The sequence below is a fragment of the Sinohyriopsis cumingii genome, chromosome 19 (genome assembly GCF_028554795.1).
Source record: "Sinohyriopsis cumingii isolate HCF-2022 chromosome 19, ASM2855479v2, whole genome shotgun sequence".
Lineage (NCBI taxonomy): Eukaryota > Metazoa > Mollusca > Bivalvia > Unionida > Unionidae > Sinohyriopsis > Sinohyriopsis cumingii.
Window position 1 is genome coordinate 52,644,751 of NC_142979.1, and position 13,816 is coordinate 52,658,566.

General features: G+C 32.8%; 1 protein-coding gene across 5 annotated transcripts in view; it reads right to left on the reverse strand.

The window, feature by feature from the left end:
• Positions 1 to 13,816, reverse strand: part of LOC149775705 (uncharacterized) — a 222,168-nt gene that overhangs the window by 154,141 nt on the left and 54,211 nt on the right. For all 5 annotated transcript variants that reach the window (XM_089943708.1, XM_089943709.1, XM_089943710.1 and 2 more), the window contains exon 7: positions 1,681 to 1,808. In XM_089943708.1, coding sequence (XP_089799834.1) covers positions 1,681 to 1,808 — 128 coding nt within the window. The remainder of the gene's footprint in view (positions 1 to 1,680; positions 1,809 to 13,816) is intronic.

A 13,816-nucleotide genomic window follows, 5' to 3' on the forward strand; every position in this document is an offset into this window, starting at 1 on the left:
TCTTGTTTACATTAAGAACGTGCACAGCAGGATTGTGTACCAAATTGTTTCCATAGGGACATATTTGCTCATATTTTTCTGTTTAGCAAATCTTTTCCCATGAAAAGCACAGTATAACACACATACCTCCATGGGATTCATACATCCCTGAATGCACAAAATATAAAAATTTTGTAAGGAATTTCGAAGATGCAAGTAATACTTTTTTCCAGTATATAATTCATGACAGATCATGATACAATGTAATTTTTATCTTTTGTTCATATACTTTGAAAATAAAATTACGGATCAATTACTTATATATTTAACTAGAATATCTTCTAAGTTAACTAAGAATATAAACCATTTATTCAATCAAAACAAGTAATTAACATAACTGCAACTGTTTCAAAAAATTATGCAGGTAGGCTTTAATTTTCCACTAAAATTTTCAAGGACTTTCAAGCTCATCTCTGATTGTACCATCTAAGAAATCAAGCACTTTCAAGACCTTGATTGTGCCATCTTAAAATTCAATCACTTTTAAAGCCTTCATTTAATCATTTTGGAATTTAAGTACTGTTACAGTTTCGAAGGACCTATAAGAACCCTGTACATACCCAGATCTTAATTTGCTGTCTTTATAGGTTTATTGCCAAATGATTTACATCCACTAATGGGATTATATCATTTCATAAATGAAAATATGAAGCAAAACGGATTCTCCCTCTATTCCACTCAAAATACACATATGCTTTCTCTTTTGCAGTAGAAAACCTGAGAGTATAAATTGACAAAGAAAGAGTTCGTTACTTAAATGTTAAAGCACTGAAAAAATCCACAATATGGATGAAGCATCAGTACCACAGCTATTGGTGATTACTGTGATAGAAAATCACTATCATAAGTTATGTGATACATGTACATTACAATGATCCCCCTCCAGAAAGGCCTCTCTCAAGTGAGGCTACCATCATATAAGGCCACCTTGCCCAACACCAAAATATTATATTTTAACAATACGATCACACTGATGAGAGTCTACCACTTTTATAAGGTCACTGTGCCTGACATTAGAACATATTATGTCTTAACCATTTTGTTTTTCTCCTGAGAAAGCACAGTTTTTGTAGGTTCACCTTTTGAATTGGTAAAATTGCTTAATGCTATTTTTCAGAATATGATAGGATATACATGGTGGTCAGCATATCCGCTAGAGGAAGAACCTGGGAAGACACCAGGAAGAACCATTGACTCACAGGAAGCTAGTGGCAGGCTTTCTCACATATCCATGTTGTCTGAGACTAGATTGTTGGACATATAGAAATAGGATGACTGTACTATAAGATCCCTTTTCAGTCAAAAAGAGTGGAGCCCTGAGTGGCCGAGTGGTCTAAAGCGCTCGCCGTTATGGATCACTGCCATCTCACCTCTGTCTGCATGGGTTCAAGTCTCAGCCCGGCTAACGTTGGTACATGAGAAAGCCTGCCAGTAGCTTCTCGTGGGTCGGTGGTTCTTCCTGGGGTTTTCCAGGGTTCTTCCTCCACCAATTATACTGGCCGCCATGTATAGCCTATCTTGTGCTGAAAAATGGTGTTAAACCCTACAACAACAGCAACAACAACAGTCAAAAAGAAAAATCAATATCTATGTTTATGTGTAAAACACTGAGATCTACATAATTTATGAAAACAGAGTTACCTCTAATTCAAAGTTCTTGATGACCCTGTGAATGATGAAGAGGATACTGTACAGACGGATGCTAAGCAGGACCAGGAACAGTGGACTGAGGTACTTTAGAAGAAACTGCACTGCAAGACTGGCATTACCTGTAAAATGAAAACTCCAGGTAATACTAATTAACTGTCATTTACTTTTCGTATATACAACATTTTTAAGAGAAAAATTACTCTGAAATCATATATTTTCATGGGTAAATTTTTCATGGTTATCTAAAATAACAACAAAGTTTTTCTTCAATATGTATTCATATCTTGCAAGATTTAAAAAAAATGTTGATTTCTACATGTTGAGTGAGAATGAAATTTGGTATTCTGTGTGTGTGTGTGTGTGTATGTGTGTGTGCATGTGTGTATGTGTGTGTGTGTGTGTAAAAGGTGCAAAATGGGGATATCATTGTTTTGTAACAGAGGCCAAAATGGACTGCCAAGCCTTACTTAGTGATATAAACCTTGAAATAAGAATATCTGAACAAGTTCCCCACTGGTCAGTATTTTCTTGCAAAATAATATATACAACAATACACATGTCCCATCTGACCCAAAACCTCATGTGTATCAATTGGAAAACTGTGTCTCTCTTTACATGGTACAAATTTATACCGTCTGATTTGCTATCGTCTCACACATTTTGCTTCCAATATATTCACTGAATATTGCATCAAGAACATGCAACAGAATTTAAATCAGGTATGTAAACGTATAAAAATATTTATTATATATTTTCTTATGTAACACTGAAAGAAAGATTGATATGTGTGTTTCTTAATGGGCAATCCAACATTCATAACACATTTTGCCAAATCTGATCAGGTCCACATGAAAACTGACTGAAGGGTTTCATGCAGATATTCATCAGGGATTTTAAGATGAGCAGAGATTCTGGCCATTCCTCTTTGCTTGTACATTTTATATTTCACTTATGTGTGTGACATTTGAATAATAATAATAATAATAATAATATTAATATTAATAAAAATAATAATAATGTTGATTATGATGATAATAATGACTTTATTTATTGAGGGTAATACAGTTAGCTGAAGAACTAATCTACCTTGAGGCCTAATACAAAGGAACTTATTTATTTACAAATGCACACACATGCATACATATACATAGCACCATTTACATGTATAGATACAATATATTTACATTACTCCCTTTCACCAGATGGATACTCGCCCATACATATTGAACCCACATAGTCAATATACATGCAATATGCACTTAGTGACAGAACAGATGAGTAGTATATTTAATAACGCTCCGAGTTATTTATTAATACAAATGCAGTTATTTTCATTCTGATTTTAACTACACCTCTGAAGCCACTGGATATATTGGGTTTGGAAGAAGCAAAGTGGTCATTTCTAACCTCAACTGGAATAATATTCCAGAGCAAAGTTCCAGAGTATTGGAAACTCTTTCTGGAATAATTCCTTATTTGGTTTGGGAATTTTTATACTGTTTTGTAGACATGGATCGCAGGTGGGGGGTATTACCAGGTAGCCTATACTGAAATAGTGATTGTAAATATTCAGGAGTACTATTATTGGATATCCTGTACATTAATTTGGCTTTACATGACTGGATTCGGTCTTTAATAGGTAATATTTTTAATAAGAAATACGTCGGAAAATAAAACATAAATTTTAGTTCATTCAGATGGGGCCATTTTGTTTTTAATCAAATGGGAATGCAAGAGATCAAGTTGAAATTGGATTGGTTTAAAAAATGTGTTATATCAAATATTTGTGTGTAGTCAAAGTGTTAACGTGTGCATTGATTTTAATTTTCATTAAGAACTTGTGACAATGTTTTTTTTTAATATTCAGTTAAAATATTTGCCTCCATTAAGTTTACTACTAAAATTTCTACTGCCACAAACTAGCATTATTATCACTGTTGATAAGAAGCATAATAATGAGTAATAAAAATAATATTTCTTTCCTCCAATTAACCATATTAGAGTTAAATCTGATAAGTTAATCTAAGCCAATAGGAAATTTAAAACAAGTTCTGTAAGAATCTGTATATGGTAACAGTCATGATATTGAAGATAAAAGTCTTTATACTCAAATTTAATGTTTCTCAATGTAACTTTAAAGTACAAGCTTGCTTAAGTACAAAAAATATAAACAAAACAGACACATAACTTTTGTTTGACTGTACAGCAAATATAAAATATGTCACCTTTTCTTCTGTTTAGTCAGCACTGTTTTCATATTCTCTACATATTTCCTGATTTCTTTCTTTATTTCTCTTTGCTCCATTCCTGTCTGTCTTTCTTACTTCTAACTCACTTGTTTTCTTTCTTTTTAAAAAATCTTGAGGCTTAATAGAGAATGTCTTTCAAAATTTTGACCACAATCTAAATACTTTGGGGAGTTTAGTCACTGTGGGTTTACCATTATTTCATCTTAACTTCTAATGTATCAGACTGGATTTTCACAGCACTTCAGCTGTCAGCTTTTCTTATTATTTGTTAAAAAGTGCTTAATCTTCTATGTTAAGAGAAAAATTGTTGTTAACAGCTGGATCAAAATAGTCTTTTGCTTTTCTTTCTTATCATAAAAGCTAAATTTGATCGACTCAGAACAATCGCCATGCGCAATATACATTGATAGTGAGTTATGACTGTACAAAAATTCCAAGGTAATGCACATGAGCTAAATTATACTGCACATGCACTAAAGTATTCATATATGAACCATAATCTTGGAGCATGAGATGCTGCATGTAATCATACCTTAAGTTGTTGTTGTAGGGTTTAGCGCCATTTTTCAGCACACGATAGGCTACACATGGTGGCCAGTATTAATGGTGGAGGAAGAACCCAGGAAAACCCAGGAAAGAATCATTGACCCACGAGAAGCTACTGGCAAGCTTTCTCACATACCCACATTGGCCGAATCTGAGACTCAAACCCACGCAGACAGAGGCAAGATGGCAATGATCCGTAACAGAGAGTGCTTCAGACCACTCAAACACTCGGGGCCCCAATACCTTAAGTAGATATCATTTCAGTAATTTGTTTATATATTGGTACATGGTGATAACTATCTGTTTATATGATCCCTGAAAAGGTGGGAATTCTCAACAAAGTACATAATGCACAGATGATCCATGCCCCTCCCCCATTTACATGATTGACCATAAAGCATTTGCAAAGAAAGTGATAATCCAGGTTCAAATTTATGAACTATTATTTTTAATATTATATTAGTTCTTACTGAAGTTAACAAGTTAACAATACCTATCACCTCCTCTTTATGTAAAAAAAACCCAATTCTTATAAGGATGTGGTGCTGATAAGAGAGAAGGAAAACAAAATAAATTTAATGCATTTGAGCAAATCTGACTGTAGACTGTATAATTATACCAGAAGTTTCTGCAATTTTATCAGTTTGGTCAGTCCATTTCGGAATAATATAGTGAACCTACAATAAGATACAGGGATAGAATTTGGGTTTGTGTGTGCATTTCAACCAAACCCCTTTTCCATGTTAAAACATTTTTCAATGTTCAAGGCAGAGAAAAGTGGTCATTATAAGCAAAATGAACCACCCCAGTTTTAATATCGAATACCATTAGAAAAAATACCCTTAGTCCATCAGATAAATGATACAGTGCAGTAAATATAATGTCAATAGAACATGAATATTCGAAAAATCTAATACTTTCGGATTCATTCATACTTATGATATTATGGACTGTAGTAGGTCAATAGTATGTTTTATCTGGACTAAGAGCACTAGTCATACTTACCAATTCAATAGTATGTTTTGTCTGGACTAAGAGACTAAGAGCACTAGTCATACTTACCAATTCAATAGTATGTTTTGTCCGGACTAAGGGCACTAGTCATACTTACCAATTCAATAGTATGTTTTGTCCGGACTAAGGGCACTAGTCATACTTACCAATTCAATAGTATGTTTTGTCCGGACTAAGGGCACTAGTCATACTTACCAATTCAATAGTATGTTTTGTCCGGACTAAGGGCACTAGTCATACTTACCAATTCAATAGTATGTTTTGTCCGGACTAAGGGCACTAGTCATACTTACCAATTCAATAGTATGTTTTGTCCGGACTAAGGGCACTAGTCATACTTACCAATTCAATAGTATGTTTTGTCCGGACTAAGGGCACTAGTCATACTTACCAATTCAATAGTATGTTTTGTCTGGACTAAGAGCACTAGTCATACTTACCAATTCAATAGTATGTTTTGTCTGGACTAAGAGCACTAGTCATACTTACCAATTCAACAGTATGTTTTGTCTGGACTAAGAGCACTAGTCATACTTACCAATTCAACAGTATGTTTTGTCTGGACTAAGAGCACTAGTCATACTTACCAATTCAACAGTATGTTTTGTCTGGACTAAGAGCACTAGTCATACTTACCAATTCAACAGTATGTTTTGTCTGGACTAAGAGCACTAGTCATACTTACCAATTCAACAGTATGTTTTGTCTGGACTAAGAGCACTAGTCATACTTACCAATTCAACAGTATGTTTTGTCTGGACTAAGAGCACTAGTCATACTTACCAATTCAACAGTATGTTTTGTCTGGACTAAGAGCACTAGTCATACTTACCAATTCAACAGTATGTTTTGTCTGGACTAAGGGCACTAGTCATACTTACCAATTCAATAGTATGTTTTGTCTGGACTAAGGGCACTAGTCATACTTACCAATTCAATAGTATGTTTTGTCTGGACTAAGGGCACTAGTCATACTTACCAATTCAATAGTATGTTTTGTCTGGACTAAGAGCACTAGTCATACTTACCAATTCAACAGTATGTTTTGTCTGGACTAAGAGCACTAGTCATACTTACCAATTCAGCAGTATGTTTTGTCTGGACTAAGAGCACTAGTCATACTTACCAATTCAACAGTATGTTTTGTCTGGACTAAGGGCACTAGTCATACTTACCAATTCAACAGTATGTTTTGTCTGGACTAAGGGCACTAGTCATACTTACCAATTCAACAGTATGTTTTGTCTGGACTAAGGGCACTAGTCATACTTACCAATTCAACAGTATGTTTTGTCTGGACTAAGGGCACTAGTCATACTTACCAATTCAACAGTATGTTTTGTCTGGACTAAGGGCACTAGTCATACTTACCAATTCAATAGTATGTTTTGTCTGGACTAAGAGCACTAGTCTTACTTACCAATTCAATAGTATGTTTTGTCTGGACTAAGAGCACTAGTCATACTTACCAAGTCAATCTCTGAATGTGTTAACAAGGAATTACTATATATACTCACTTATAAGTTCATGTTTGTCTATTGAAAATTTGATTCATGAAGAGTAGCGGTCGTCTTATAAGCGTGACATACAAAACAACTGATGAACCTAATGGTAAAATTGGAAACTCAATATTTGTATCTACAGTGTTTAGGATTTTAAAAATTTTAGAATATGGGTAAATCAAATACTACATACAGCAAAGTGAAGTGTCCATCAATGTTGCTTACCATGGGTGTTTACCAGCCACTATTTTGCTTCCGTGTAAGTCCTAACAACCTAGATTTTTATTAATATTTGTGTTTGCAGTGTAACCAATGCTTGCTTCTTTATCAAGAGTTAATGTAATTCCCAAGTGATATTTCCCAAGTGTTCTGCCAATGACCCGATAAGCGCCTGGCTTGTAAAGGAAGTGCTCACTTTGTTTTCCAAATTTACAATCCTTCTGATCAAGATGTGAACTTAATTACATGTACTTGTTCAGTACCAAGTAGAGTTCTGAGAAATGCTAGCTGCTTTAGATAAAATCCTGAAAATAGCAGACTACAAAATTAATTTTAATGCCAATCTCTCCTCCTCCCTCTCCAATTTAATTAAAATAAATGAAGACAGAATGAATGGGCGATCACAATGAGTATCTTCCAAGACAATTTAATATCATTAATAGCCTGTGCAAATATTATTTACAAGAAATACATGGTTATAAAATGGAAACATAATGAAAATAAAACTTATCTTAATCTTTAGAGCAAATTTTAGTATTGGCTACATTATACATTTTGAGTGTATAACTGAAACATTATGCATGTTGAAATACAAAATTATTTCTGTGCATGCTGTATACTGAGTAGAAAAAGAAATATGTTTGATCCAATTAAATGTTCTGTTAAACCTTCTATTGATTATGATTATAATTTACCTTGGTACAGGGGTTGATGCATGCAGGCAAAGTGGTGGACATCATAACCTGCAGGCCCATGTTCAAATCTTCTCAGAGTACAAAATTAAAATTTCTCTAACCTATATGATATCATTTATTAGTAAATAAATATATGTTAATGTTATCAAGCATGCCTCTTAGGATCCAAGGATAGCACATTCCACTCTGTTTGGCGTCTCTGTCTCTCTCTCTATGTGTGTGTGTGTGTGTGTGTGTGTGTCTATATATATATATATCTATATCTCCCTGTGCCCTTTAGGATTGTCTTTGACACGCCAGATAAGCATGAGACATGACCATACCATCTTGACGGTGATGAGCAGATCTTCAAATGGTCTAATTTCACCTTGGACTCTAAACTCCTTGTGTACATGGTCTAAGCAGGAGATTTTCAGGACCCTTCGATAACATCTCATCTCTAAGGCATGGGTTCTTCTATCTAGTTCTGCTGTCAGTGTCCATGTCTCACATACATATTGGAATATGGACATGTTGAGGGAATGCATAAGCTTGATCTTTGACCCAAGCATAATGTTGGCTGTCCTTCCAAATAGGCTTCAGCAGCCAGAGCAATTATTGTCTGTACAATCCTAGAAAGAACCTCTGGTTTTCAACCTTCATCAGAGGCAACAGCACCAAGGTACTTGAAGCTTGTCACTGTAAAATGAATTCCATCATGAAATCGATGAACACAGTGCATACTGTGTACACATTTCTGAATGGGAATAGTGGCATGCAGACATAAAAAATATTTTAATTGACAGTATTTTTTTGTGCTGAAAACATCTAGAGTTTCCAACATTACTCACAGATTTTATTTAAAAATGTGCATGTCACACTTATAAGACGACCCTTACTCTGCATGAATCAAATATTCTGTAAAATAAAACATCTTATGAATATATGGTATCATCTAGAATATCAAAAAGATGAGAAAAAATGTATGGCGCTTTTCTGGCTGGAAATTTCATGTATTTTTTTCAAATACAGAAAAAACCTGTGATAGGTAGCCTTAGTAACGAGTTGCATGGAATTGATTTATGACAATATTCATATCTTAATGTAATCAAATATTTATTCACGTATATCAGAGGATATATTAAATATCAAAATTTGACATCTGCTGCAACTATATAATCAAAGGCATGTTATTTTATTTGTTTTGTAAGTTTTGCAAATTTAACATTGAATAAACTACCTATCTACAGGTGAGAAAGCTTTCCAGTAGCTTCTCGAGGGTCGGTGGTTCTTTCCAGGATTTTCCTGGGTTCTTCCTCCACCATTAATACTGGCTGCCATGTATAGCCTATTGTGTGCTGAAAAATGGCCTTAAACCCTACAACAACAACAACCTATCTACAGTGGACTGAATTGTGACCATCTGCTTCCTATTTTATGAGAAGCACAATGAACAAAATTATCTTTACAATGATTAAGCTATCAATACATTTTTCATAATAAATGAAGTTTTGAAGTATAAACAATCCTAGAATTACAGACACAAGTCCTAATAATAAAAGTTCTGAATAAACGCTAATGTTGATGTGCCTGTGGTGGTCTGTATCATATCGTTCTACCAACAGTCTTTTGTTGAAATACAGCCATATAATTCCAGGTTTGAAAACTCTATAAATCCCAGTGAATGTCATTGTCCAAGAATATTATTTTTTTATGAGCACTTTGTATTTCCAGAGGAAAAAAAATCACTGAATTAACCTGAAGAAATAAATTCCAGCCCAAATGATCTTTTGGACACAATAATGATACAAAACTGATTCTGTTAGATCTTAAATCATGAATTATCTTTCCAATGACAAGATTATATAGTACTCGACTTGACCTCAGGTCACAAGTAGCATTTTCTATTTTAAAAAATACTACCTAATGGAAAATAACCTTCTAGAAACTTCCTAATGTTTACAAAATAAAATGTTAGTTATTATTAGAAAGTCTGTTAGTAACATTATAATAAATAGCCTTGACTATGTCAGGTATGCTGGGAAAATTGTTGGGGAATTCCAACAACCTTGACTCAGACCCAATAAACATGTTTACTTCTATTAATAATTATCCTGATGATAAAACCAAACACACATAGAATATTTTAGCTATGTATTAGCTGTTTACAGAATTTTTTTTACAAATCAATAACTAAGGGCAAGTATACAATAAACTTGATTTTGAACAAGGTTAAGTCCAACATACAATATTACATTACAACAGCATATGATAAAATTAAAAATTTTAATTATAAAAAAACTAACAATCAAACAATGACAAATTAAACAAACATAACATTTAATTGTCTTTAAAATTTAAAATTTTGCTGAAATGTAAAATATAACTATATAATTAACATTAGACGCATTTACTATTTGAAACATGGCGCATTGTTTTGAAAGTCCATAAAACTATATATGTTTGGTATAAGCTTGTGTATTCTGATTTCTAACCTTTAAAAATCATCTTGCTGGTTGTAAAAGTAATGTTAAATTTTTTTATCACCCTACTGTTGCATGTGATGCATCATTCTGACCAGTTATGTGATGATCAACGACTTGCCCTGTCATAACCTTTTCAGTAAATTAAATTAAATAGTAAGATGTGCATTGAGAAGCCATTTTATATTGTGCTTAAAAAAAGAAAACGCAAAAACTCTTACATATTCAACATTTGATAAATGTATGAATTTAGAGACAAACCGTTCTTGTCCATCCGCTTTCACTGTTATGTGAGTAAAATTTTGGGTTCTAGTTTTACCAAAAATCCAAACAGTAGCACGTGGCATTCAGTTTGCACTATCCTGTTGTCAAAAACCATCACATAACTGATCTAAGATTGTTTACAGTTGATTAAAATGCTTGCTAAAGACATCCAAAAGGATGCTGCATGACTATTATGTGAACCAGTAAGTTACATGATATGTGACAAAAAAAAGAGAATTATTCAAATGGGTAGCAAATAGACAAAATGTAAATTCTTTATCTTTAATTACAAATAAGTGATGACCATTAAAATGAAAAAATTCTGCGAGGAAACACCAATATTTTCTTGGTACTCTCAAGATGGTTATTTTTGACAAACATCGAAACCAACCTCACATAAGATTTATGGACTCAAAGTATTCTTTCATGTTGCATTCCTGTGCATAAACAGCTGTAATTTTAATAAACATAACTGAAATTCTATACCAATTTATCCTGCTGACATGCCTGAAAGTAGCCTTAATACTGACATTTGGTCTTTTTGCAGTACAGTCAATATTTTTGTTTCTGACCAACCTGTGCGTAAATCAAGTTGTCATTGATATTTTTAGTCATAAAAATTGATTACTGTTTAGTGATTTTTGTGTATTGTTATTTTAAGAGGATAGCACTCACATGTATCTAAGTAAACTTAAATACTGCATTTCCAATTAAGGTTTGTGTATAATTTGATTACTTCTAATTAACATCTGCATCTTGTGTAACATTTATGGAACAGAATTTGCAGTCATAGTAATGTGGTTCTTATCTTTTGTCTAGGAAAGTTACACAATATGGTATTGCTTTTGCTTAAAATGAGAGTTGGAAAGAATTTACATAGAGTACTGTCATAAGACTTTACAGCAATCATAAGGTAGTTTCCTTTGACATCAAGTGCTTAGTTCAAAGTCATCCTAAGCAAGATGGCATGCCACTGTTCATACATAAAAGCCAAGAGATGCATAAAACATAAATATTATATATTGCAAATGAAAATAATGCAATAAAATATAAATCTAGGACTATAACAATATTTGAAAGTACATACAAAGTCATGTACTAATATGGTACAATACAGACCCAACATACTAAATGTAATCTTTTTGTATTTTTTCAAATCTACGTTAAGTAAAACTCTTGTATGTATACATTACAGGAATATATATATATATATATATATATATATATATATATATATATATATATATATATATATATATATATATATATAATGTGTGTGTGTGTGTCAAATGAATGTGTTGAAACTAATAATATTCCTTTATATCTACTTTGTGTCCTTTTCTGTTAGTTTTTGTGTAAAATTGGTATCATTTTAAGGGTGGCTGTCATCATTATGGATAGCATATTTTATATTACTGCTTCCATCAGTGCATGCATACAATTATACTTCCCAACAAATTGTAATTTTATATATCTTTCAGTTAAAGAAATGTACTATCCACTTAGTATAAATATAATTAACCTGTGCTGCTCTTTTCAACACCATAATTCTAATGAACATAAATGCATTTTTATATGTTCTAAACTGTCATTGAAAATCATGATTTGTTTGTAAAATAGACATTGAAATAAACATATTCATTTTCTTTCCTCTTTTCTTAACTTTGTTACTGATTTACACATCAGAATCAGAAAAGGATAATAAAATCACTCGTGCATAATACAACCCTCCCCCAACAACTATTGATACATTTCTTGCTGAAACATATGGAATATATATGCAACATTTCTATATTCTACATGCATAACATACCATCAATTAAGCAGTTTAATTTTATGCACTAAGCAAAATTTAAGAAACTGTCACTTTCCTACATATATCCCTCTCTGTTTATATATTAAGATTGTGAATCACATCAAAATACCACATCAACATTATTTAATAGGGGGGCAGTTACCTTGTAATTTTCATATATATATATATATATATATATATACACACACACACACACACACACACACACACACATATATATATATATATATATATATATATATATATATATATATATATATGTAATAAATTGACTACAAGCAGTGTAAAACTAGTATCTAGCTAGCCTAAGCACTTTCAACTCTTAATGAGTCTTTTTCAAAGGCAAATACAAAACATAGGTAAGACAAACAAATAAAACAGACAAAGCGTTGTCTTTGTAAAACTTTACATGGCTATGACTTGATGCGGATGCTGAAAGATATTTTATATTAACCTAGAAATCGATGAGCCCTAGTGTCATCTGTTATTTTATGTAAATTTATGTACGCGTAAATTATATCCCGGATATTTCATTGTTATAGTTGTAATTATATGTTATAGGGTGACTAATAAGCAAATTTAAAAAATCATTGAAAAGAGAACATGCTGGCTGCATAAAGGTAATTTTATTTGTGAATGGTTATCTTTTTCTAGTCTTCTTGGTTTAAACCGCTTGGTTTCAATGTTCTAAGGTGGCGTATCCAGTATGATTCCTTTTCTTTCCTGGTTTCGGAACTCCATTTGGGGTTGTGAGCAATTGCTATAAGTGTTATATCACTGAAAGTGTGGCCATGGGAGGAGAAGTGTTCTGTGACTGGGCTTCTGTACAGCTTCTTTGTCATCCAATCAAATCTATGAAGGTTGATCCTTTTGTGTAGTTTTTCAGTTTCTCTGACATACAGAATGCTACAGATCTTACATGTGATGAGTTAAATTACATTCTCTGTTTTGCATGTTTTGTTTGATCCATGTATATTCAGTTTTTCTCTAGTCACTGTAAAGTTATGAAATGCAAGCAATTTAGAAAGACTCCTCAAATTGTGATTATAAGATTTATACAGTCTACAGGCTTAACCACCACTGTAACTAAATATTGGAGTGCACATGCAGAAGAACAAATTTAGGACCTGGTACATGGTTTTCAGTAAGAACAATAACACGGAAAAGATAAATGATTGCCATTATGCCAGTTCGCATGTCTGAAAGCAGGCTGCTAGCTATTTTTAGAAACTTATATCACTGCGAGTGACATTTCACAGAGGTAAAAAGTACAAGCGCTATTAAAGTACAGGCACCATTCTTTTTAGTGGAACTGTTGATTTGAGAGGCCTGAAAGTCATTATTACTGAAAATTAACATA